This window comes from Macrobrachium nipponense, chromosome 11, assembly GCF_015104395.2.
Source record: "Macrobrachium nipponense isolate FS-2020 chromosome 11, ASM1510439v2, whole genome shotgun sequence".
Taxonomy (NCBI): domain Eukaryota; kingdom Metazoa; phylum Arthropoda; class Malacostraca; order Decapoda; family Palaemonidae; genus Macrobrachium; species Macrobrachium nipponense.
This window is the reverse complement of record NC_061087.1, coordinates 83,242,216-83,267,586: the sequence shown is the minus strand read 5'-3', so window position 1 is coordinate 83,267,586 and position 25,371 is coordinate 83,242,216. Positions and strand designations below refer to the sequence as shown.

At 44.3% G+C, this 25,371-nt stretch overlaps 1 protein-coding gene across 3 annotated transcripts in view; it reads right to left on the bottom strand.

The window, feature by feature from the left end:
• The window catches only part of LOC135206485 (kelch domain-containing protein 2-like), a 208,779-nt gene that overhangs the window by 132,279 nt on the left and 51,129 nt on the right, over positions 1-25,371 (bottom strand). For all 3 annotated transcript variants that reach the window (XR_010312763.1, XM_064237861.1, XM_064237865.1), the window contains exon 7: positions 16,489-16,607. Coding sequence is in view for 2 of the 3 variants with exons in the window: in XM_064237861.1 (XP_064093931.1) it covers positions 16,489-16,607 (119 nt within the window). In the remaining variant the exon portion in view is untranslated. The remainder of the gene's footprint in view (positions 1-16,488; positions 16,608-25,371) is intronic.

Here is a 25,371-nt window from a genome sequence, read left to right as displayed (position 1 = left end):
TAAAGCCTTGGAAGGAAGCTGGAGAGTTTGCAGGAGTAGAAGATCCAGTGGCGCCCAAGGGAAGCCCTTGGGCGTCCAACGTACTCACCTCGACCAACAGGTCGTCAACACCTACCATCGGTTCAATGTTTAAGTCCAGTGTCGCGACTTCCGACGAGATGTCCTGGCCTGGTTCAGTCAACGAAGCGGCGGATGCTGCCTGAATTGCCGCAATAGTCGCGGGCCCGCCTCCGCTGGGTCGACGTAGCCCGTTGACTTGCCGCCGGGGAAGATCAGGACCGCCAACCTCTTCTCAAGTATGTAGGGCTGACCCTTGGCGGCGTTCTTCCCAAAACCGCCGACCCAGGCCCGCAGGGTTGCCAGTGCGGTGTCTCTAACGGCGGGAGCCTGGAAGAGAGGGTATTTGTTAGTTTTTTAAGATTAAACTTAAAATTAAAACTTAAGTAAAAGGTTAACTTAAAATTATAGAGGATGCGAGATCCCAATAAAATAAAATTAGCTTAAGTTTAAGATAAGAGATTAAAATTAAACTTAAGAACTATAACCTTGTAGGGATTGGCTTAACGGAGTTGGAAATACTCACCCCGTCTCTAAGAGCTGGCTCACCAGATCATAGCAAATTGTGCAGGTCTCGTGAAACCAGACTTGAAGGTTCCCGTGCGGAGTCGCGCATGGAGCATGGGATCGGCAGACTTCATGCCCACAGGGGTCCTGGAGCATGGCATTGCATCCCGGATGCTCACAGTTGGTGGTCTGTAAGTGAAAAGATACATGAGCAATCCTAAAAGATATTCCACTTACAGGCTAAAGGTTAAAAGAACTCCGCTGCATGCCGGAGCGCGAAAAAATTTCGGGCATAACCCCTCCCTTACCTCCTGAATAGGCTATAACCACGGAGAGATCCGGTGTGAGCATGCAATGGAGGGAAGGTTTAAGGTAGCTTAAATTAAACTTAATATAGTTTAAATTAAATACTAATCTTAAACCTATAAACATGGAACGTACCGGACTAAGTCCGGTGCGTGGCGGAGCGTGTCGCGATATCAGCGCGACGGAGTGGTTAGTAGAGACCAACTGTATGCCGCAGTCCGCCCGTCAGGGTGAACTAGCACCTTTCCACGTGGATGCCGGAGCTCCGGTAGATAAAGAGCCCCAGTAAGGTGGGAAAGGGCGAGAGGGCAAACAGACTCGCGCTAGCAACGGAGCGACGGATGTAACGACGGAGGGGGAAAGGCCAGTCCCCCCCCCCTTAGCCATCCGAGCGTACCGAGAAGCTGGAGAGGTCGAGTCCAGTCTGGGTCTGTCCCGTCCCCCTACTCCCTCCGCCTAGGGGGAGAGGGAGGCAGGCCCGGGTATGTGGAGCGAGCGTGGGCAGACCAACCCTCCCCCCGGCCCTATGGAAGAGCGGGAGGAGGGAAAGATGACTGGACAGGCGTCTGGCTGCTCCGTGATCACGTAGTGACCACGGAGCGGTAACAAGAGATACAATGAAACAATAAAGCCTAGGATACACAACCGACTGATCAGAGAGATGCTATAGAGAAGCAACCAAACTGAAGAGCGGAAGCATAGGGGACCAATAGGACATAACCTAGGCTAGGTGAAGCCAGACGCCGTACACTAACGTAAAACATAATACATAATTAAACAAAATTACTAAACGTAAAGAAAGAAAATAAAACAGTAGGAGAAAAAATCCAGGAGTGTACGACTAACCCGAAAGAAAGTCTACCACTCAAAGCTAGCCGGACTAAGAGCTGTGGCTAGGGTCTGGATGGAAGATGCCTACGCAAGGTGAAAAGACATGCATGCATGACATAAACCCCGTAGGCTGTACCCTTAATATAAATGGATAACTAATAACAGAGCGTAATAAAGTAAGGGAAGGTTCTGGGTATGGAAGACCAAGAACGAACCCGCCACGAGGCAGAACCATGCTGCCATGCTTCCGACCTATAGCTCGTATTTATACCTAAAAAACGGCAAATACTGACTCCAGGCCGGAAAAAACCAAATAGCAATAATCACTGATTACTTAACTTAGCTGCTGCGATGGCTGTACGCTCCATGATGAATAAATCCAGTAAAAAAGGGCACAAAAACACAGAGCAAAAAAGGGCACGTGTATACGTTGTGCGCTAACTGAAAAGGATGGCCACCAGAGGCGCAGCAGTCGGCAGCATGGGATGGAGTAGTAGTAGTTGCTGCCCACTCTGTGGGTCGGCTCCCCTCTTGTGGGGATTTTGTAGTGGGAGATTTCTATTGGCAAGCGGTTCGTGGTAGTGGTCTCACTCGCCATAGTGTTCATACCGACACCCTCTTGGAGGGTGAGCGAGTCAGTTGTACTGACCTTTTCTTTATTTTAATTATTCTCTGGTATGTGTTAGTACATTTACCTTAGAAATAATGGATTAAAGGATATTTCGCGCAGCGACACGAACTGAGCCCAGAAAATGATTATTATGAATGTATATTTCTTTTTTGGGAATTATTGACCAAAACTATGTTATTTATCATAATTTTAACCAAAACTATGTTATTTATCATAATTTAATCATAAATGATGTTCCCTTTGTTCATATATCGTAGCCTGGGGCATTGCGTCATGCAAGACAGGGCACTCCTTCCTACGCAACTCTCTCTCTCCTTCACTAACTCGGCTTATTACAGAGAATTTTCTTCTGCTGTATGTTAGTGAGATGTTTTCCTTGTATTTTCCTCTTTAGAAAGATGAAATTCTTGCCGAAACAAAGATAAACAAATGTAAAAGCAAGAGAATATCAGAGGTGAAACTTGAACATGTACTCTTTTTACAAAGACAATGTTAATAAATCATGATTATTATGAATTTCATATTCTTTTTTGGGTATCAATAAACCAAAACTATGTTATTTATCATAAATGAAGATCCCTTTGCTCAAAGATCGTAGCCTGGGCACAGTGCGATGTGTGCGTCAGGCAAGACGAGGGTGTTCCTTACTACGCACCCTTCCCTCTCTCTCTCTCTCTTTTCACTAATTACGCTAATATCGTGTATATTATGATATTCTGTAATCATATTAGAGCGAATTTTCTTTATTTGGATGTTAGCGAGATGTTTGCTTGTCTTTTCCTCATTGGCATGATGAACTTCTTATCGAAACAAAGATAAACATATGTAAAAGTAAGCGAATGTCAGAGGTGAAACTTGAACGTGTACACTACATGAGGTTTGTGCTCGCACTGAAAGGTGTTAGCTTAGCTGACTTCCCTTCTGCAACTCATGGAATCTCTATAGATGCCATTGCTCACAATTTCTTTGACAATAATAAAAATTTACGATAACAGAAGAAATATTGCATTTTCTTGTACGGATCAATGTTTTTGGCTTATTAAGTTACATTTACTAATTAACCTGTAACTACGAAAGTAAGAGGAATTTTGATTAAATACTTCATATACGTATTCTCCATGGCCATACGAAGCTCCATGAATTTTTTCATGACTTTGCATTTTTCACCCTATACCCCCATATATAAGGGTTCTGGTTGGCCCCCTTAAATTTAACAGTATATTTCCCGATTGATCTTTGATCTATACTGATCTCTGATCTATAGCGAATAAAGTTATTACATTTAAGATATTTCAGTCCTAATCTACATATCGTCATTTATAACAACTATGGTAAAAGTGTACTATAGTACGATGATTGAAATACAAGCCAAATGGATGTTGTTATCCAATTCGGTTGTACTTAAACAAAAAAAAGTTGTTTCTCGTTCGGTTGTTCATAGCTGTACACATTTATGCAATGAGTATAACATTAAAACCCATACTTTCATCATTCTCTTTTGCTGTTTTTGAACTTATATAACTAGAAGATGGGATAAAGTTAAGCTATTGTAATTTGGTCTCTCATAAAATCGGATTATTGTAAGATGAATATCGTAACTTGAACACTACAGCTACCTGTACACTATATAAAACCTTATTATTTCTTTACATACTCTAGACACCCAAAGGATTAAAGCTAGGCTTTTTTCACTTTACAGTATTTATAACACTATACTGTACTGTACCGTAAAGGTGTGCAGCGGCTGTAGGCTTTAAAATCGCTTAGCATCGAAAATTGCTTAGCGTTGGCGGCCAGGAATGGAACCTTTGCCGCTAACCGAGGGCCGCCTGTACCATAATTTATACTTTTCCTTGGGATACAGACAAGAACCTTTTACATAAAAGTATTCTTCAGTATAAGTTAGGAGAGAGTTGAACTTGGAAATAGGGTAGTTAACTGGTGATTAAGAGGAGTGAGTGGGGGAATTCCCTCACGCAGATACTATCAAAAAGTACTTTTCCTCCAGCCACATAGACAAACTAGGGTGGATGAGTTGGAAACTGTGGTACAAGACATACCTGATAAAAATACAAATTACCTAAGTACTTTAAACGTGTGATATTTGTTCCTACAGAAATACAAACCTGTGTAATTCTGCATAAGGAGTTACACGTTGGGAGGTATCTTTTCTGGCTAATAAAAACTGACTGGCCAGACCTAGCTCTAATCTGGCCCCCAACTGATAAAGGGAAGAGTGGAGGGAGACAGCCTAGAAAGGAGCTCCATGAATGGACACTAGAGCGTAGTTATCTGTATGTAGTCAAATCCCAGTTGATACTTTGACCTAGGTGTTGCTCTGTGAGGAGGAAGGGAAGGAAGAGTCTAGTCACTAAACATCCACACCCCCAAACACACACTAGGAAAGTACTTAGGCAAGTTACTTGTCTGTCTGAATGGTGCTGGGTAACTATATAATTTCGTGAGTGACCATCAAAGGTCCTAAGGAGAAGTCACCCAACGACTTGTGGGTAATATCCCTCAGATAAAATGAGGTAATCGTTTGTTTGTTTGTATGGTGTTTTTACGATGCATGGAACCAGTGGTTATTCAGCAATGGGACCAACGGCTTTACATGACTTCCGAACCACGTGGAGAGTGAACTTCTATCAACAGAAATACACATCTCTAATCCCTCAGTAAGATGGCTGAGAATCGAACTCGCGGCCACCGAGGTGGCAGGCAAAGACCATACCAACCACGCCACTGAGGCGCTTAAAATGAGGTAAGGTAGTTTGTGAATGCTAGACACCTGCACTCATTACCTGGCAAACCATGAAGTTTCCCCAAAAAGCTAGACACAGCCCTAAATCCCTAACCTCATGTCTTGCATAAGTATGCTGACATCCCATTTGAGGAGTCAAAAAGCCAAAAAGTGTGTTCCTAGATAATTCCATTTGCTTCCCTGTATTAAATGGTACCAGCATTCTGAAAGAAGAGAGCAGGCCCTTTTCAGTCAATATATAATGGCTTGCACTGGGCAAAAAAAGTATCTTCTCCAGGTCACCACCCACAAAATCTAATGAGGGAGGAGATCAGGAATTTCTCAAAATTCTCATCAGGAACTGACAGGTTTTGTGCTTTTTCCACAAACTCAGGTATGAAGAAGAAAGAAAGGAGCCCACATCCTTCAAGTGCCAAACTAGATGACAAAGACTGTAAACCTCCCCACACATGCTTCATTGAGGATAAATGCAGAAAAATGACAGTCTTGAGACTAACTTACCAATCCTAACCCTCCTCAAAGGTCATACTACACCTTGGTTAGGCTGCAGAGAACAACCCACTCCAGAGAACAAAACTCCTAATGATAACAGACACCGCCACCAAAGCAGGGAGGTCCACTTCCTTGAGTCTAAGGACTTGGGTCAGGGCAAGGCAATAGCCTTTTACCATGGAGGCTGAGAGGAGTTTGTCTCAATGAAGGTGAACAAAAAAGTCTGTGATCCTATGAACAGACACTCCAGGTGATGAGAGATCCCTTCTACAATGCAAATCACAGAGATATTGGAGAATCTAGGGAGTATGGCCAGAAAAGCATTGGTGTTTAACTAAGGAGGAGGCACAGTCCTTGAAAAAAACATGGTAGCCATTCCAGAGAACTGAAATTAACCATGGCTCCGACCCTGCTCAATGGCCCTGTTCTCTTGGCAGCTCATGAGGGAGAATGCCATCCTCAGCAGCCCCCTTCTTTCTTCCCCTTTCCTCCTTTCTCAGCCATGGCTGGGAGAGGAGGGAGAAATGGCTGGGAAGGTTCCTCTCCCTTTCTAAAGGATAAAGACTTGTCTGACTTGAGAGGAGCAGGCTTCCTCCCACACCCTGTGAGTTTAGGCGCTCCAAAAATTTGTTTCCTCTCCAAAGCTGCCTCTGCATTACTTTTAGGAAAGAACAATGGTGAGCCCCAGAGGAATGAATAATGGCAAGCCAAACACCAAAGTTTTATATATACTTACCCAGTAATTACTTAGCTAAGTTTTCTCTTGCCTCGGCAGCCTGGAGGGAAACAACTGCAGCGGACTTGATGGCACCAGACATAGAAGGCAAAAAGACATACCTTCTTAGTAGTCTCTCAAAGGAGCAAGTTGTTTGTCAACCTGCAGAATGATGAGCCCAATATTAAAGGAGAACTTATGGTTGCATTTTAGCTGTTCCATATGTAGTATTATTCTATTTAAGTACCCCTGGTGAAAAAAGTTTTTTGAAAGGGGCGTTTTCTTATTTTTTACAAACAATTTTCTATTGTACCATGGGCACTGCCATTTTGTGTGGCTCACCTGTTATGTGTGACATCATGTAGCAGTCAGCTCAGATAGGTGGAACTATTCCGAGGGAACAGCATCTTTAGATAATATCCTTTTTGGTTTGTATTTGTCCACTGAAAATATATGACTGAAATGGTAAATAAAGAAGTAGCCTGAAATATGCCTAGTTAGGCATATACAGCCCTAAATTCTAAAACCCCATTAATTAAACTAGTTAAAAAGGACTAAGTGAAGGCCCTCATCAATTCATGGACACACACACGTTTAGAAAACTGCCGTTCACCCCATCACACCACGCACATGGCAATTGACAAGAATAAATTTCAATTCAAATGCATACAAGTGGAGGCACCATAGTATAGATAGTGGTAGATAGCCGCCCTATCTTCATTGGTACCGTGGTCTGTTCAGAGGGACATTAAGTTCCCAAAACATATAATATAAAAGGGATTTTGACGAAGGAAAAATCTATTTCTGGGTGATTGGCTCGTGTCGCCCTATGAAAAGATCCTTAATATCATTCTTTCTAGGTAAAATTAATCTAAAATTACCAGAGAAAAACAAAATTAAGAAAATGTCAGTAAAACTGACTCGCTCACTCTTAAAAAGAAGTGTCGGTATGGTAATAGGGGCGAGTGGGAACACTACCACGAGACATTCACCAATTAGAACTTCCAATCAGAATCCCCACAAGAGAGAGCTGATACCAACGGGCGATGCGGCCGCTAACTAACTACTACTATAGGACGCCACGGACAGCAGCGCCCCTAGCGGACATCCTTAATCTAAAAACATCTTGTCCTGCAGGGGGGGTAAACAATACAGGGTGGGTTTCATAGGGCGACACGAGCCAATCACCCAGAAATATATTTTTCCTTCGTCAAAAAATCCCTTTCTGGGCTCAGCTCGTGTCGGCCTATGAAAGAGTACCAGAGAAACAGACAAGATGGGAAAAAAGGACAAATGAAAAGCAGTTGTAAAACGAGGGATATAATATAAGTAAATCAATTACAGCATACAAACTAAGTACTTAAGCCTAACTTATTCTAAACAGTAACATAAAAGAACGTTAGTAATGTAAAGTACTTAAAATTACAGTAAACATAGTAAATTATAATAATGCAGTGTAATATTAACAAAATAGATTTACTTAGAAAATTATTTACAAAATATACAAACACATTGTGTCCTACCCTAGCATAGCATAAAAATAAGGGTAGGTACACTGAAGTACATTATCAGTACAAGTGTGGATGTCCCTAGCAAAAAAAATAAGGGACAATCCACTAGTATGATTCAGCGGCTAGGCTAGGATATCCAGTAGCATGGCGATAGGGTGAGGCATGTTGGATGAGGTAGGTAGAAAGGAGACCTGGATCTGTACTACGACTACTATACAGTATCAGGAGAAACAATGTTTCCCGCTGCTACTGCTGAAAATTTTAAAGATTCCAAGGACTTTAGATAATGACGTTTAAAGACTGTCGGGGATTTCCATCCAGTATACTTTTTAAGATCCTCAAAGTTCATATGTTGAAAGTAATTAATTGAGGTGGCTACTCCCCTGATATCATGTGCTTTTGGGAATGAATCAGGATTGGCTTGTTTAATGAAGTAAAGGATTTGTTGTCTAATACCTTTTACTGACAAAGTACCACCTTTTTCTCTCATGAAGAGAGAACCTGAGGATCTTGAGGATGTACGAGATAGAAAGGCTCTTAAAGTTGATACTGGGCAGAGAGAAGGATCTTGGGGAAGTGGGATGACTTTCCAAGGGGCCCACCTTGCAAGAGGATCCTCATTTTTAGCTAAAAAGCTACGATCCGGAGCAAGCAGAACTTCTCCTGAGGGGAGGAATTCCACATGACCCGCATCTCTGGATAGAGCCGACAGTTCTGAAATTCTAGCTCCTGAAGCTAGGCTTAATAAGAATAATGTCTTTCTAAGAAGCATTATGAATGTACAAGACGAGTTGTCAGTATCTGAAGCTAGTTTGAGGACATCATTTAAGAACCATGAAACTGCAGTAGGCCTTTGAGAAGGTCTAAGTCTAGCACAGGCTTTAGGAATAGACGTGAAATAAGATTCAGTCAGATCTATCTGAAAACCTAACTGAAAGATCTTCTTCAAAGCCGATTTATGAGTAGTAATAGTGCTAGCTGCTAAACCTTTTTCAAACAAGGATCTGAAAAAGGATATAGCTAGATTAACTGTCATGGTTGTAGTGTTTGATTCTTTCAGGAAAGATGCTAATTTTTTAACAGCTGAGTCATATTGTCTAATGGTTGACTCTCTCTTATCTGATTCTAGGAAGAGGATATTTTGTGGATCAATATTAGCATCTTTATTAGCCGCAAAACTTCATGAAGTCCATAAAGTTAGGGTCTGAAGAATTCCTGAGGAAGCGAACACAGTCCTCATTTGTACTGATTGTGACAGCTTGGGATTGGGAATCCGTTGAGGTCGGAGACCCAATTCCAGAAGAAGAGGATACCAGTTGCTCTTGGGCCAGTCCGGTGCAATCAGAGCTACTATTCCTTTGAAAGTCCTCAGCTTGCTTAAGACTTTCGAGAAACGATTCACTGGAGGAAAAACATAAATTTTTCTCCACTGATCCCAATCTAACGACAGGCGTCCGTGGCATAAGCCAGAGGGTCCAGGTTGGGGGCCAAATAGCAAGGGAGCTTGTGGTTCGCTTGTGAGGCGAAGAGATCTACTTGGAGATCTGGGACTCTCCGGCATATCCACTGGAATGACCCGTCGTCTAGGGACCATTCTGATTCCAGAGGAACTGACTGGGACAAAGCGTCTGCTATCACATTTCTTACCCCCGCCAGGTGAGTGGCGGACAGATGCCATTTGTGTTTGTTTGCTAGGGCAAAGATGGCTATCATGACATGGTTCACATGCTTGGATTTGGACCCTCCTCTGTTGATGCAATGAACTACCACTGCACTGTCCAAAACTAGCCTTAGATGAGACTTTTTCGGGGGAAGCAGTCTCTTCAAGGTAAGAAATACTGCCATTGCTTCCAGAACGTTTATGTGGAGCTGGCGAAATTGAACTGACCAAGTCCCCTGAACCTGTTTGAACTGAGAATATCCCCCCCACCCGGACAGGGAGGCATCCGTGTGAATGGTTAACACTGGAAGGGGATATTGAAGGGGTACCTGCTTGGCTAAGTTCTTTACTTTTGACCATGGACGGAGTTGATTGCGAAGGATCTGTGGAATTACTGACAACTTGTCTCGAGATTTGGTGTTTGCTCTCGATCGCCAAACTCGATTTATATCTTTTAGCCTTGCTTTCAGGAGGATATCTGTTACCGAAGCAAACTGAAGGGACCCTAGGATTCTTTCCTGGTTTCTCCTTGATGTTTGTTTGCATTTGAGAAATTGCCTGACAGATTTTGCTATTTCCTTCCGTTTGGCCACTGGATTTGACAGATTGTGGGAAGACAAATCCCATTGGATTCCCAGCCACTGAAAACGAGACTCCGGGGTAAGTCTGGATTTCGTTTTGTTTATCTGGAACCCCAGATGTTCCAGAAAGTGAACTACCTTTTTGGTGGCTTTGAGACATTCCTCGACAGTTGGTGCCCAGATCAACCAATCGTCGAGGTATGCTGCTACCATGATTCCCTGAGTTCTCAATTGCTGTACAACCACTTCTGCTATTTTCGTGAATACCCTGGGGGCTACATTCAGACCGAAGGACATCACTTTGAATGAGAATGTCTGATTTCCTAGCCTGAATCCTAGGAATGGGCGGAAGTGTCTGGCTATAGGGATATGATAGTATGCGTCTGTAAGATCGATGGAGCATGTGACGGCTCCACGCGGAAGTAAGGTCCTTACTTGCGAGAGGGTAAGCATCTTGAACTTGTCGCAACGAATGAAAGAGTTTAGCTTTGACAAGTCTAAGATTACCCTTCTTTTTGTTGAGCCTTTCTTGGCACGCTGAATAAGCGACCTTGAAATTTTAGATGCTTGACTCTCGCAATAGCTCCTTTCTGAAGGAGTTCCTCCGCGTAATCTGTCAATTCCTTTGATGGTATTTGGCGGAATGATTTGATTGGAGGAGGATCTTTGATCCAACTCCAACCCAACCCTTTGGACACTATGCTCTGTGCCCAATTGCTGAACCCCCACCTGTGACGGAAGAGGAACAGCCTCCCTCCTACCTGGGGAGCCTCATTGTTGATGGGCGGGTTGACCACCACGCCCTCCTCTGAACTGCCTGCTCCTTGTCGCCCTTGCCTGCGCCACGCTGGCGAAAGTAGCCTCTCGCCCTGACCTCTCGGTTGCTTGTTAAAGGGAGTGTAGCCCTGACCTTCATACGTAGGGTTGAAGGCCGGCGAGAGTGCGTAGGAGGTCGACGGTTGTGATTGAGGAGACAGCAGGAGGATGGGCTGGTTCTGTTTCGAACTAGCAGGTTGTCCCTGTTGGGTAACCGGGACGGCCTGAACAAATTGCTGCTGTTGCTGGTGTTTCTGGTAAGGCTGGAACCTTTTACCAGACTTCTTTGGTTTCTTACCAGCAGTGGGGACGGATTCTTGCTTCCTCTTGGATGAAATACCCCACCTAGCTCTAAGGCTCTGGTTGAGCCTAGCAGCCTCGTGGTGCACTTCATTTACAGCGGACTCTGGAAGAGATCCGCTCCCCACATGCTAGAAGCCAGGAGTCTATTAGGCTCGTGCCTAATAGTGCAACTCCTGCAGAACGTGCTTTCGGCAATTCCACCTAGCTTGAAGAAGTCGAAACATCTGTCTGAACCGTCTGAAGCTGGGATTTGGCCAAGATCTTAAACAGCGGTTCCGTAGCATATGAGAGAGCAGCCATTTCCGTTATTATCAGTGAATTGAGGGACCTGCCAAACCTAGTTCGCGCGTCGAACTCTGCCTGAATCAGGAATCAGGCAGCCTTGGAAGCTTCTCGCCGAACTGGTCCATGGCGCAGTCCGGTTTGAGCTTGCCAAGCGTGAACGTGGCTGGCAAGTTCTCCCACAATTCTCCAAAAGCTGGGAAGAGCGGAGAAGTAGACTCTGCCTCCCTTAGCTGTGGCATGGGCTCATCCTTGAGGACTGCCTGAAGAGTCCTCTCTACTATTTTCGTGGCGAACGGAAGAGAAGCCTCCTCTTCCGTCGCAAAAATAGTGAAAGGACTCTTATAGGCCTGGAGCTTAGTGTTTGTGCACTCCCAGTCCTCAAGGCAGTGAACCCATTCCCGTTGGGCATGATCCCTACTGTAAGAGAACATCCTCCCTAGAGATCTTGTCTTCCCTAGTAAGAGCCGCTACAGTCAGCCTAGCATAGCCGATGAAAGGCTGCGTCAGACCCGGAGGATAAAACTCGAAGTCCTCAATCCTTCGAGTTCCACACTCCGGGATAGAGATCATACCATCCTTAAATGGAGCGTAGGCGGCTACTCTCCATGGGTTCTCCATAGAGAAAGCTGGCAGAGAGTCGTATGGCGGGAGCTGGAAAATACCAGCACTTGGCACTGGGGAGACTGGAAGAGGGACCTGAGAGAGCCCAGCTACTCGGTCCTCATTCTCTCTAACCCTGTTAGAGAGATCCTGGATGGACTGGCCTGATTGAGACAGAGTGCTCGACAGTTGTGCGAACATCTGCTCAAATCTCGTCCCCAGGGCGGAGACTTGCGAACCAACCATCTCGCCCACCTGTTGCATCACCACTGCTGAGAAAGCAGTGGGATCAAAGGTGCTGGGTCCCGCTCCTCCCACCGGCGTTGCCGGAGTGGATGCGGTGGAGGCAGGAGAAGGCATTGGCTCGGCGGGAGCGCGAGCCTTCTCCTTAGAAGCCTTGCTTCTAGAGCTCTTCGAGTAAGAAGAGCTCGGCTTGGCCTTCACCGCGTCAGCGTAAGAAGTCGAAGACTTCTTAGCCGAAGACGACGAAGACGACTTCTTAGAAGTCGTCTTAGATAGAGTCTTCGGTTCTCTCTGTCCCTTCACCTTTGGGGGTACAGAGAGAGCGGGAGAGCGGGTAGGGATCTCAGATCCCACAAAGCCTTGGAAAGAAGCGCTCGAAGAAGGGACAGGAGAAGATCCAGGAACGCCCAAGGAAAGACCTTGGGCGCCCGACACACCTACCTCAACCAACAAATCCTCTGTCCCTACCGCCATAGGCTCGATGTTGAGGTCCAGGGCAGCGACGTCCGGGACCGACTCCTGTGAAGCTACGACCCCGAAAGATTGCTGTAGATCTTGCTGGATGGAGGCTATGAGAGGGGCTGCGGACAAGGGGTCAACATACCCTGTTGACTTGCCCGCAGGGAAGATCTGGACGGCCAGCTTCTTGTCAAGGATGTACGGCTGGCCTTTGGCGGCGTTCTTCCCGAAGCCGCCCACCCACGCTTTCAGGGTAGCAAGGGCGACCTCCCTCACACCAGTAGCCTGAAAGAAAGGGCGAGATGAGCTTCTAATGGCGGAACGGGGTTAACAAACTTATGTCTAAGAGTTGTTAGTAAATTGATAAAGAAGCCTATAATCGACTTACCCCCTCCACCAGCTGACTGACTAGGTCGTAGCAGATGGCGCAGGCTTCCGGGTGCCAGACGATCATATCGTTGAATGACGTGGCACATGGAGCGTGAGACCTGCACTCATCGTGGCCGCAGGGGTCGTACAACGTCGCGTTGCATCCCAGGACCTGACAGTTGGTAGCCTGTAAGTGGAAAGATACATGAGTATCAGGAGAACACTTACAGCCTAACAGTTGCTCCGCTGGTGCCGGAGCGAGAAAGTTAGATTAAACCAGAGCCCTGCCATAATACGTGTGGTAACAAGGTTGGTTGGTTGTCCTAGGCTATTGCTCCGCTGACGGCGGAGACAAGAGATAGAATCCAACCAGGAGTGGTGGTAAAAGGAAACCACGACGAAAAATGGCGGGGATGGTAAACATATGAATAATAAAATTAAACAAATCATCGTAAAATTAGGGTATATCCTTAAAATAACAATAATATCAAACCTTTCTCCACCCGTCTACTAGAAGAGTGCCCGGGTAAGAAGCAAGCTCCCTTCCGGTAGCGGGGGAGAGATGTAAGGATATAGTAGGCAAGCAACCGACCACTAGTAGTGACCACCCCGCCCGCTGGCGGAGCCAGTAATCTATAACCAAAGGTGCCCCGGCTGCGACGGAAGGCTCCGTTCGTTATAGAAAGGGAAGGTGGCTGAGCAACTGGGGAAGGGGGGGGAGGGTCTCGGCGTAACACGGCGGGAGAGAGAGAGGGGGGGTTGGCCTACTCCTCCCCGTCTCAACAACTACCCGCTCGGAGACCCGGTACCCTATGAGTGGTCGCCCTATACCCCCCGCTGGAAGGAACCCCTGGCCACCTCAGAGAGGGAGGGAGGAGGGCAACTGAGGTTGTCATGACAACCAAGGGGTCCCCCAGCGCCTCCCTATACCTGGTAGGGAGGGAAGGGGAAGGGTAAGGTGCGATGGAACATGTGACCGCAAGTGGCCTAAGCCGCGAGCAACAACAAACGTGGGAGGGCCACGTGAACCAGGCTGTACCAAACCATGGGACATGCACCTAGGCTAGCCTAACACCCTAAATAGAATAAAATTACATCGTAAAGATGGAAAAGACACTTTTAGTAGAAGAAAAAGAAGCCCAGGAGGAGGCAAACTGTTCCGAGGAACAGAAGCCTACTCGGAGCCAGCGATAGCCGATGAAGAGCAAGAGCCGGGATGCTGGGCTGGAACAATAATAATAGCCCTAAATACCAAACTAAGAGAAATGGTAAAGGGGCTAATCTAGCTAAAACTCGATGTAAAAAAACGATGAACGTAATATAGTAAGCCCATAAGTATAAGAAGTCCCAGTATGGAGGACCGGGAATTCTTAACGAGGCAGCATGGCGCCGCCACGAGACAACCGGGAAACCGTATATGACCTATTAGAAGGAAAATACTGGTTCCCGGAAGACAAAAATATAGTAAAACATTACTTATGAGGCACTTAACTTAGCCGTTGCGATGGCAGAACGTTCCATAACGATGATGATAAGAAATCCCGTAAAAGGCACAAGCACAGAGAAAATGCGTCTGAACGCTAGCGCTAATGATTAAGGATGACCGCTAGGGGCGCTGCTGTCCGTGGCGTCCTCTAGTAGTAGTAGTAGCGGCCGCATCGCCCGTTGGTATCAGCTCTCTCTTGTGGGGATTCTGATTGGAAGTTCTACTTGGTGAATGTCTCGTGGTAGTGTTCCCACTCGCCCCTATTACCATACCGACACTTCTTTTTAAGAGTGAGCGAGTCAGTTTTACTGACATTTTCTTAATTTTGTTTTTCTCTGGTAATTTTAGATTAATTTTACCTAGAAAGAATGATATTAAGGATCTTTTCATAGGCCGACACGAGCTGAGCCCAGAAATAAAAGCCTTCCTGAGATTACCACACTCACAAATGAGCGTGATAATCTTCTGAAAATGCTGCTCCAGTTTGGCTTGCTGGTTCCTCCCTTGTAAGGAAGCAAAGTGCACCTGTCAACCCCTTGCCCTCTCCTGAGCACTTGGTGTCAGTCAGTGCAAATACCATGGGGAACACTACTCACATAATTGAAAACAAATTGAAGTCTCAGAAACAAATCAATTAAACATATTTTGCAGAATATCTTTCATTTTCAATTAACCCTACTATAAAAATTTTATTATGCAAAATCCAGTTTTTATTATTAATAAAAACATCACTTGGGCCAGCCCAGTGACAGCCAAATAAAGTAGCTCAGTGGTCTGGTCAAAATACTAAATGAAAACAATAATATGGCTGCTTTATCTTCTTACAAGAGATTTGGCTAAAATTAGCAGGTACGGGATGTTGGATCAGCCCCATCTAGAACTTTTCAGTGATTAGTGTTTCTTTTACATAGGAACTTATTTTAAATTAATACCATTGTTGATTGCAAACTCCTTGAGAAATTTAACTGGATTATATCTCCTTCAATTGACAGCAAGATGGTACAAATATACTCAGAAAGTTGTTCCTGATATCATTGCAGACCTGTATATCATCAGCAAATGTTTTAAATCTTTTATCTTTCCATGTTCTGAATATTGCTCTCCTGTTTGATTTCTCCATTAGCTGACACATCTTAAATTGCTGCCAAAAACTATTAAATTTCATATACTACTGTACTTGATCTTGATAGTAATCTCTGCCACTGCAGTTCAACTAGCTCACTGTGCAAGCTGAGTAAGATATTTCATAATTCTTATCATCCTTTATATACAGATTTTCCCATACTATACCATTCACTACAAAGTTTTTGATATATATACATACTTAATTCTGACAATTCAGCTTTTCTTCTGTGAGATTCAGTACCACATTGTTTGTATGACACTGCATTCCTGCTGTGACCAAATTGTGGAATTATCTTACTAATTCTATAGCTCAATCATTAGAACTTCAGGCATTCAGACCTTACAAGGCCTATCTGTTGACCATGCTAACATGAGTCTCCCTTAATAGTTTACTTATTAGTATTATTTATTTTAACTCTGTGGTTTTTTATTATATTTCCCCTTCATTTTCCTACACTGCATTGGACTGCTTTTCCTACTGGGGCCCATGGCTTTGTAACATACTATAATACTACTACTTCAAAATTTATGAAAAATCACTTAAGGTTATGTATTCATCATCAATAAAGGAAAATTTCAACTTCAGTCAACATTCCAAATAATGAATGACACAACATATACTACATGAAGTATGAGGATGTCACAAAATACTACAGGTGAGATGAACAATTCCCAAGATAATATATTCGTCATCCTATAATTACAGTTAAACTTTATAATTTAATAAGGCAATGTTGCACTACTTACTTAGTACTTGCTGCGTTACATTAAAACCACCATAAACGACTGCTTTAGTATCATCAATAAAGTTAAACGTATGCCAAGATCTTCCTTCGGGAGCATTTTGTACTCTAGTATCTGTAAGACTGAAAAAATGCAAAAATAATTGTATACTTTGATTAACATAACACAACATTTCATTTCAATTATAACATACAGCCTCACTAACCCTGACTAGTTAGAGGGATACCCAGTCTGGATTACATCATGAATGCCAAAAGATGATATTTTTATCATAAAATAGTTTCACATATACCTACCAAACAATTACATAGCTGTAAGCTTCCTTGCCTGGCAATCAAAAATTCAAATTTTAGCGGTGGCGGCACTGCCGTTATTATTTTACCTGCCCACTTTCAAGAACACCTGGTACTGCTGAGCAAACTACCAGCACTTCGTTGAGCCGCAACATACATCTGTTGGGAGGAGGGAGGGCTCTGATTATGTTATTGTTTGTTAAGTAAATGTGAAACTTTATTTTAATACAAAAATATCATTTTCACATAAGTGACTTACCAAACAATTACATAGCTGATTCCACTTTCCAAAAAAGGTGGGAATATGGATATTTATTCTTTCTAACACTAATAGGTTAATGATTTAGAAAAAATAAGATTTGCTTGCATTAACATAATGCTTGCAGTACATAACCTGGTGAGATAGCAACTGCAGGTGAGTACTGCTACTGGTCAGCGCTCTCATCAACTGTAGGAGATGTATCAATAATGGCCAAGTTCGTCCCTGCTTGTAGTGGGATTTTGTAAACATGGAAGATATCCGGTGGTTAACAAAAGACATACAAGGGTGAAGACCAGACAACGAACAAAAAATTACCATCACCAACACTAAAATAAAAACCACAACCTCAACTAGTAAAAGAGCACCAGAGCTCTCTTTTCTTCGGTATTCCCATTGAGAAAAGAGAGGCCACCTCACAGGATCTATCCCCTTACTGCCTTCTCCATGCAGGACAGCACTCTGAGCCTATATTAAGCAAGGTCTTCTGCAAGTGCAGGGCAATCCTCGTTCCTTGCCAGTGCACCTACGGTCCAGTCAAGAAAGCTAAAAATTTCCAAAATTATAAAAAGGTTCTCGACTAAGTGGTCCAATTAGGGTGAAGAAAAGATCTTTGCAGGTGCAAATGCCGAGTGCCTCAAAAAAACCACAAACCATGAGAAGTCCCCCTGGGAGGAGGCAGACGCTCCCAAGGCAGGAGCGTCTCCAGTAGCATAGAATCTATACCTTTTCTTGGGGAGCTTTGAAGGCGAAAACACAAATGAAGCTCTTTCTTGTTCCCTTTCACTAGCCAGCCACTCTCCAACCTCTCAAAGTACTTTCTCAAAAGAAGACGAGAGAACCATCTTGAGAAGTCTGACACTATCAGGAGTATATTTCCTTATGAGGAAAGTAGAGGCTGGAGAAACTGGAGTGGCAAGCACAAAGATGTCAGGGAAGTTTGACAAGAACTTCAACAATGAGACATAGACTGAAGAGGCAGCTGTCTCTTGATCTACTGTGTCCTGAAGAAATCGGGGACAAGGAATTGTGCTTACTCTGAGTGGTTTGAAGGTTTCTTCCTAAGAAAAACCATCAACTCTTCCAGCTGACATTTAAGAGGCACTAATAAAGAATCTGCCTGAAGAAAGGAAGAAGTAGATGGTTGGTGCACTAATTCTAGCGACAAAAGTCCTGCTAGTGGCGCTGAGCGCCCTACAGTGGGTGCCGAGCAGTCTGATGTGGGCAACGACAGGACAGGTGCAAGCACCAAGTGGTCCAAAGAAGCAGACAGACGAACAGGAGCAGGCACTAAACTTCTTGAAGGAGACCGATGCTCAGAAGCAGAGGAAGCATCAGTCGCCAAGGATGGGAGCTTATCAGACACATCAGGGCACTTATGCGACAAAACACTCTAAACCAGAGAAAAAAACTCTGGGCTGTCTCAAGCCCAGGGATGAAGAGCTGTTTTAGGTGCTGAAGGATGAACCTTGAAGCTACAAGAAGGCTGAGGGCCTTGCTGATCTCCCTGTACTTCTCAACAGGAGGAGGAGACCTGTCAGCAGTGGTAGCATGACTCATCAGGGGTCTGGAGACAGAAGCTTGACGACGATGATGTCACCTGTCTGGGGAAGAGTCCAATGAATCCCATGACAACTGGTTTGCACTAAAAGAGATGCCTTTCCAAAGGCACTCCGTCAATGCCTGGGGATGATCAACAGTCTCAATGGAGGGGGTTACTGTAAATGGGCAAACCCCATCGGCCTTTCTTGGACTTTCAGTATGTCTTCTCCCCGGTGCGAGGGAAGCAGGGACCTTTGTCTAGGAGCACCGGGAATCACAACACTATTTCCAGGCACTGCACTATCACTTTTGAGAGGCGATCTCTCCTCAAAAGACCTGAAAGAGGTACCTAACTCCATTTTAGCATTCACAAGAAAATCTAATTTCTTGTCAAACTTAGAATTGAGACTGGCAATGGTGTCAGGATTAGAAGCATGGGTGCCTGGAATTGGCATTACAGGTAAAGGTGTAAGAGGGCTAAGGGTCGGGGACATGATAAGAGGTTGAGAAGGAACAGATAAATTCTCAACTACTTCAGAAGTCTCTCTAGATGCCTACTTTCAGCCCTGAGAGCAGCTTTTCTCTTCCTATCTCTAGTCAGCTTATCTAGGTGTGATTTTAAAGTTTTTCACTTGCTCTCATCCCAATCATTACACTCTAGCCATGTTAATTCCTTTGAATATTCCTGCACTCTGCATTTAATACACTAGGTGTGCGAATCATAAGTCTTACACCCTTCTACAGAATGTCTAATGCTAGAAGAGCTGGAGTCTGACATAATGAACTAAAGTAATAGCTAATTATGCTAATCACCAGAAAATTCAACTGAGTACATTACCAAGATACTGGAAAATATCCAAGAGAATGACAAATGACCATTGTCAAAAACCACCGATGTTAGTCGGGAGCTAGCAGAAAATGAATTGGAACCCTCTGTTTTGTAACTACCATTCCCGGAAGCGGGTAGGACATATTCATCTATGCTAGTGAGGGTACCGCCACTGCAAAATTTGAATTTTTGATTGTCATGATATGAAGCTTTCAGCTATGTGTAACTGTTTGGTTGGTAAGTTACATAGGTAAAAAATATACTTGTTCACAGCTGTGTGGCATGCTGGCAAGTCAGAACATTCCTGATGCTTTGTCTCGACCCCCAGTTAGCCACCCAACACCAGAGGATGAAATTGCAGGTGCCCCTTCCACCACCCATCTCCGAACAGTCATGGCTGTGTACACTGTCACCTCTTCAGGAAAGTCTCCAGCTCAAGATGCCGACAGGACTCTTCAGGATCTACAAGACACAGCAAGAGCAGACCCTGTGTAAACTCGCCTACTCAACTGTGTCACCTCAGGATTCCCCTCCAACAGATACGATCTGCATAACTCCTTGCTCCCATACTGGAAAATACAGGACGAGCTCTAGGCTGACGGTGACCTTGTTTTGTATGGAGCAAGAGTTATAGTTCCTGCTGCCCTCCGCTGCCGCACCTTGTTCCGCCTACATGACAGTCATAGGGGCGTGGAATCTACAAAGTGCTGGGCTAGACAGGCTGTCTTCTGGCCTAGTATCAACTCAGACATTGTCAACACAATTGGAGCTTGTGAGTCATGACAGGTATTGCAGCCAACCCAGCAACAGGAATCATTAATGAATGACGACAACCCCACGAGGCCCTTTGAGTCTGTCTCAGCGGATTTCTTTGCAGTCACAGGAAAAGCCTTCCTCTTCATAGTTGACCGACTCTCAGGATGGCCTGCTGTTGTCCCATGCAAAGGTGATACTACCGCCTCTAATACGATCAGGATCTTCTGCTGTTACTTCCAGGAAGTTGGTGTGCCTTTCTGTCTCAGGACTGATGGATGACCACAGTTCACCAGCGACGAGTTCCGGGACTTCATGGAGTGATGGGGAGTCCGACATGTGATAATCTCCCCATATTATCCACTATCGAACTGTCATGCTGAGGCCGCCATAAAGCCAATCAAGCATCTCATCCTAACAATGGTACTCTTTGGTAACATTGATTACGAAGAGTTTGATCAAGGCCTCTTAGAACTTTGGAATACTCCCAATTTCACAGGACGCTCAGAACCTGTATGGCTGACCTCTTAGGTCATGCATCCCTGCGCACCCAGAGTCCTTTTCAGAGGACTGTGACCACTGTGCTGCCACCCATGCTGAGCAGGTTAAGACCCAGTACGATCAGCATGCCCACCCCCTAACCAGGTTGAATATTGGACAGCCTGTACAGATCCAAGATTCGACATCTCGCCACTGGGACAGGGTTGGGGTAGTCGTGACTTTTGGAAGGTGAAGAGATTATGAAATTTGTCTGCCTAGTGGTCATGTCTGGTGGCGTAACCGTAGTTTCCTTCGCCCAGTGCCACCTCCTAGTGTTGACCCTTCCCCTCATTCCCCTGTGGTGGCCCCTTGCTTGGACCAGGAAAAGTAACCCTTAGTTGATATTCCCCTATTGTCCCCACATTGTTCTCAAAGGCTTGCAGAGAAAGAGTCCACTCGAGACAGTACTATGAGCGTGAGGGGGAGGGAGCTGTAGGTAAATGAAAGAAACATTCAGTATGATATATGACCATTTATGTATATGTAATGCATTCTTTAACTTTCATATTCATTTATATACCTCCCTATGTATTTAATGTATGTCATTCTCACTTATCATGTAACGATATGTAATGACTGAATCTCGCCTGTCTGGCAGTCATGTTTCGCCAGTACAGCACCGCTCTGTATTCCTTGCCTTGCACATAATTTGCACCTCTGTGATTTTATTTTACTTCACTTAGACATTAAAAAACCTACTTTTAGTATTTCAGTGTTTCCTTCATCCCCAACCTTTGGTGATAAGGAAAACACATCGAACACACAGCCATGACGTCACCAAACCTACAGTCTTGTTCATGCATATATACAATTGCACACAATGTAACAGTGGTTACACTGTCCTACAAACAATTCACATAAAAACAGGGAATTTCCCAATAAATTTAACATAGATAAAATATGAAAACAAATGCAATGTGGAAAAAATAAAAAAAGTCCTAATTAAGCCAGTGTTTGGTGCACCAAGTGAGATGGTATAGCTTCACCATATTCAACAAAATAGTGAATGAAAGAACAAAGCTTTTCACAATAAAATTTAGCATAAATGATTAACAAAATAATTTGTCATTGCGGTGATGCACAGCTGACTTGAGATAGTAGGAGGGAGCATTTATATCATTGAGGAATGAATTAATGATTTTGTTATTTTGTGCCATGATATTGTTAAGAGGAGAAAATCAGACATTAAAATCTTTACTATAATATGTACATAAAAGCAGTACCAATTCACATAAAAGAATAAAATGTTATTTCACAATAAATTTAACATAATGATAAAACATGAAAACCATCAAATGCAATACAGTAATAAAAAAAATCTTACTTGAGCCAGTGTTTGGTGCACTGAGTGAGATGATAAGAGCGAGAGAGGGAAGACAGGCATCTGCTTCCTAGTGACTTACCTACTGGGCTGGGATAATTATTCTCCCATTTCTTTCACTTCACTCGATTTGCCCAAATCACTTCTTTTTGTAACAGTAAAATAGCCCAAAATGATATTTTATTGATAAAATAAGGTTTCACATATACTTACCATACAATTACATTAGCTGTACGCTTTCTTACCTGGCATTCGAAAATTCAAATTCCTGGCGGCGGTAGCGGCGCTGCCATGGTTTGTGTGGGTGTTACAGATCCCGCCCACTTTCAGGAATACCTGGTACTGCTGAGCTAGACTCTTCAATTCGTTGAGCCGCAACGTCCATCTGTGTGGAGGAGGGAGGGCTCTGATTATGTAATTGTTTGGTAAGTATATGTGAAAACTTATTTTATCATTAAAATATCATTTTCACATAAGTGACTTACCAAACAATTATATTAGCTGACTCCACATTACCCGGAAGGTGGGTATATGGACAGCTTTATGAACAAAAACAACAGTCATGTGCTCACATTACATATAATGTCTGCAGTACCTTACCTTGTGAGAGAGCAGCTACAGGTAGATTACTGCCTCTGGTCGGCACTCTCATCACATGCAGGAGACGTGGCAGTAAAGGCCAGGGTCGTCCCTACTAATGGTGGGATTTTTGCAATCATGGAAGTGCACCGATGATTGACAAAAACAACAATAATTTGCCCTTGCCCTGGGTGAAAAGATCAGATAAAAACCACACAAAAACATCACCTACACTAAAAACCATATGGTACCCTTAACCAGATATAAGAACTGGTGGGTACTTCATGATGTACCTTCAGGCTTCCCACAAACTCAAAAAACCTCAAATTCAAGGCGAGGAGATAGTAGAAGGAAAAAACCGGGTCCCCCTATACTTCCTCTCCCAACATCATTCCCGCTACTGACAACAGTCCCACCCTAAAGCAGTTTTCGTAAGTAGTTTCTCCCTCCTTCAAATAGTGTGATGCAAACACCGATTTCGACCTCCAGAATGTAGTTTGCATAATGGAGGATAGAGACATTATTACTGCATGAATCTCATACGTCTTCACTTTCAGCACCCTAAGAGCATGTTCCTGAGTTTGGGCATGCGCTTCTCGGATCAAACTCCTCAGGAAAAAGGACATTGCATTCTTTGAAAGAGGCCAAGACGGGTCTTTCACCAAGCACCAGAGTCGGCTCGACTCTCCTCTCACAGTTTCTGTCCTAGTCAGGTAGTGTCTGATGGCTCTGACCGGACACAATGTACATTCCTTATCTTCCGACCCGACTGAGTCCGTTAGGTTCTTTATCTTGAAAGAACAGGGCCAAGGATTCGGAGGATCCTCATTTTTAGCAAGGAAGTCTGTTACATAAGAGCAAACTGCATTGCCCTGGGTGAAACCCACTTCCTTACTCATCGCCTGCAACTTGCTTACTCTTCCCGCTGTGGCTAAGGCAACTAGGAATAGTGTCTTCCTAGTTACGTTCCTCAAGGTTGCAGAATTCAACGGTTCGAATTGGGGGCCGTTGAGCCACCTTAAAACTACATCCAAGTTCCATTCCACTTCTTTAGGCTTGAAAATCTTGGAGGAACTAAAGGATCTGATCAGGTCACGGATGTCCTGATTTGACGAAATGTCGAGGCCTCTACGCTTGAAAACCGATGAAAGCATGGCCCTATATCCTTTAATAGTTGAAGTGGCAAACTTCTTGGTGTCCCTCAGAAATAACAAAAATTCCAAAATTTCTGTTATAGATGTCTCAGAAGAAGAGATGCTATGTCGTCTGCACCATGACCTAAAGACTCTCCACTTGGACTGGTAGAACTTGGCAGAAGAGCTTCTTCTGCAGCTAGCAATAGCTTCTGACGCCCTTTGCAAAAAACCCTTTTGCTCTGACCAGGTTCCTGACAGTCTGAATCCTGTCAGGGCCAGAGCAGACAACCCTTGGTGATATCGGTTGAAATGGGAAAATCCACCAGCAAATTGAGAAGGTCCGGGAACCACTGTTTCCTGGGCCAGAATGGCGCTACTATGGTCATTGTCACATTCTGGTGTGACTGAAGCTTGTTTAAGACCTCTCTTATCATCCCGAAGGGAGGAAAAGCGTAAACGTCCAGTCCTGTCCAATCTAGCAGCATTGCATCTGTTCTCCACGCTAGTGGTTCTGGAATCGGAGAACAGAAAATGGGAAGGCGATTGTTCCTCGATGTAGCGAACAGATCTATTGATGGTCTTCCCCAAAGCTTCCAGAGGTCCTGACACACTCTCATTCAGAGTCCATTCTGTTAGTAACACCTGATTTACCCGACTCAGTTTGTCTGCAAGCACGTTCATTCTCCCTTGCACAAATCTTGGAAAAAGGGTGATCCTCTTCTCATTTGTCCAGTGAGGAGATCTTCGGTTATCTTGTTGAGAGAGAATGAGTGGGTCCCTCCCTGCTTCTGTACATATGACAATGGTGTGGTGTTGTCCGAGTAGACCGCTATGTTTCTTCCGGTGACTAAGTGGTCGAACACTTGTAGCCCTAAGAGGATGGCCTTCTATTCCTTCCCATTGATGTACAAGGTCTTTTCTCGTTCTGTCCACAGACCTGATACTCTCTTGTCTCCTAGGAGGGCTCCCCATCCACTGTCTTAGGCGTCTGAGAAGGACTGCAGGTCGGGGTTCGACACGACTAGGGAGATTCCTTCTTGTAATCTTTCCCTTGAATGCCACCAACGAAGATCCACCTTTATCTCTTCCATCAGGGGGAAAACTAGTGAGTCCGACTGTGTCTTCCAAGACCAATTTGCTTTCAGGAAGAACTGAAGCGGCCTCATGTTTAGGCGTCCTAACCTGACAAAACTCTCCACTGAAGCAGGGTCCCGAGTGGGCTCATCCATTTGAGCGCTGAGCAGGACGGGCGAACCAGAAATTGCTGGACTGTCGACAGGCAGGACTCTATCCTCTTCGGGAAAGAAAAACCCGAAAAGCTAGAGAGTCTAGTATCATCACTAAATAGAGAATACTCTGAGTTGGAATCAACTGGGACTTCTCTGTGTTTATTATGATACCCAATTGTTGTGTCAAAGTAAGAGTCTTCTCCAAGTCCTTCACACACTGACGACTGGATCTGGCTCTCAGGAGCCAGTCGTCTAAGTAAAAAGCTGTGTTGATCCCCATCAAATGCAGCCACTTTCCCAGAGGAGCGAGAATCCGAGTAAATACTTGAGGGGCGGTTGACAGACCGAAGCAGAGGGCTAGGGCTCTGAACTGGAAGACTCTCTTCTTGAAGACGAATCTCAGGA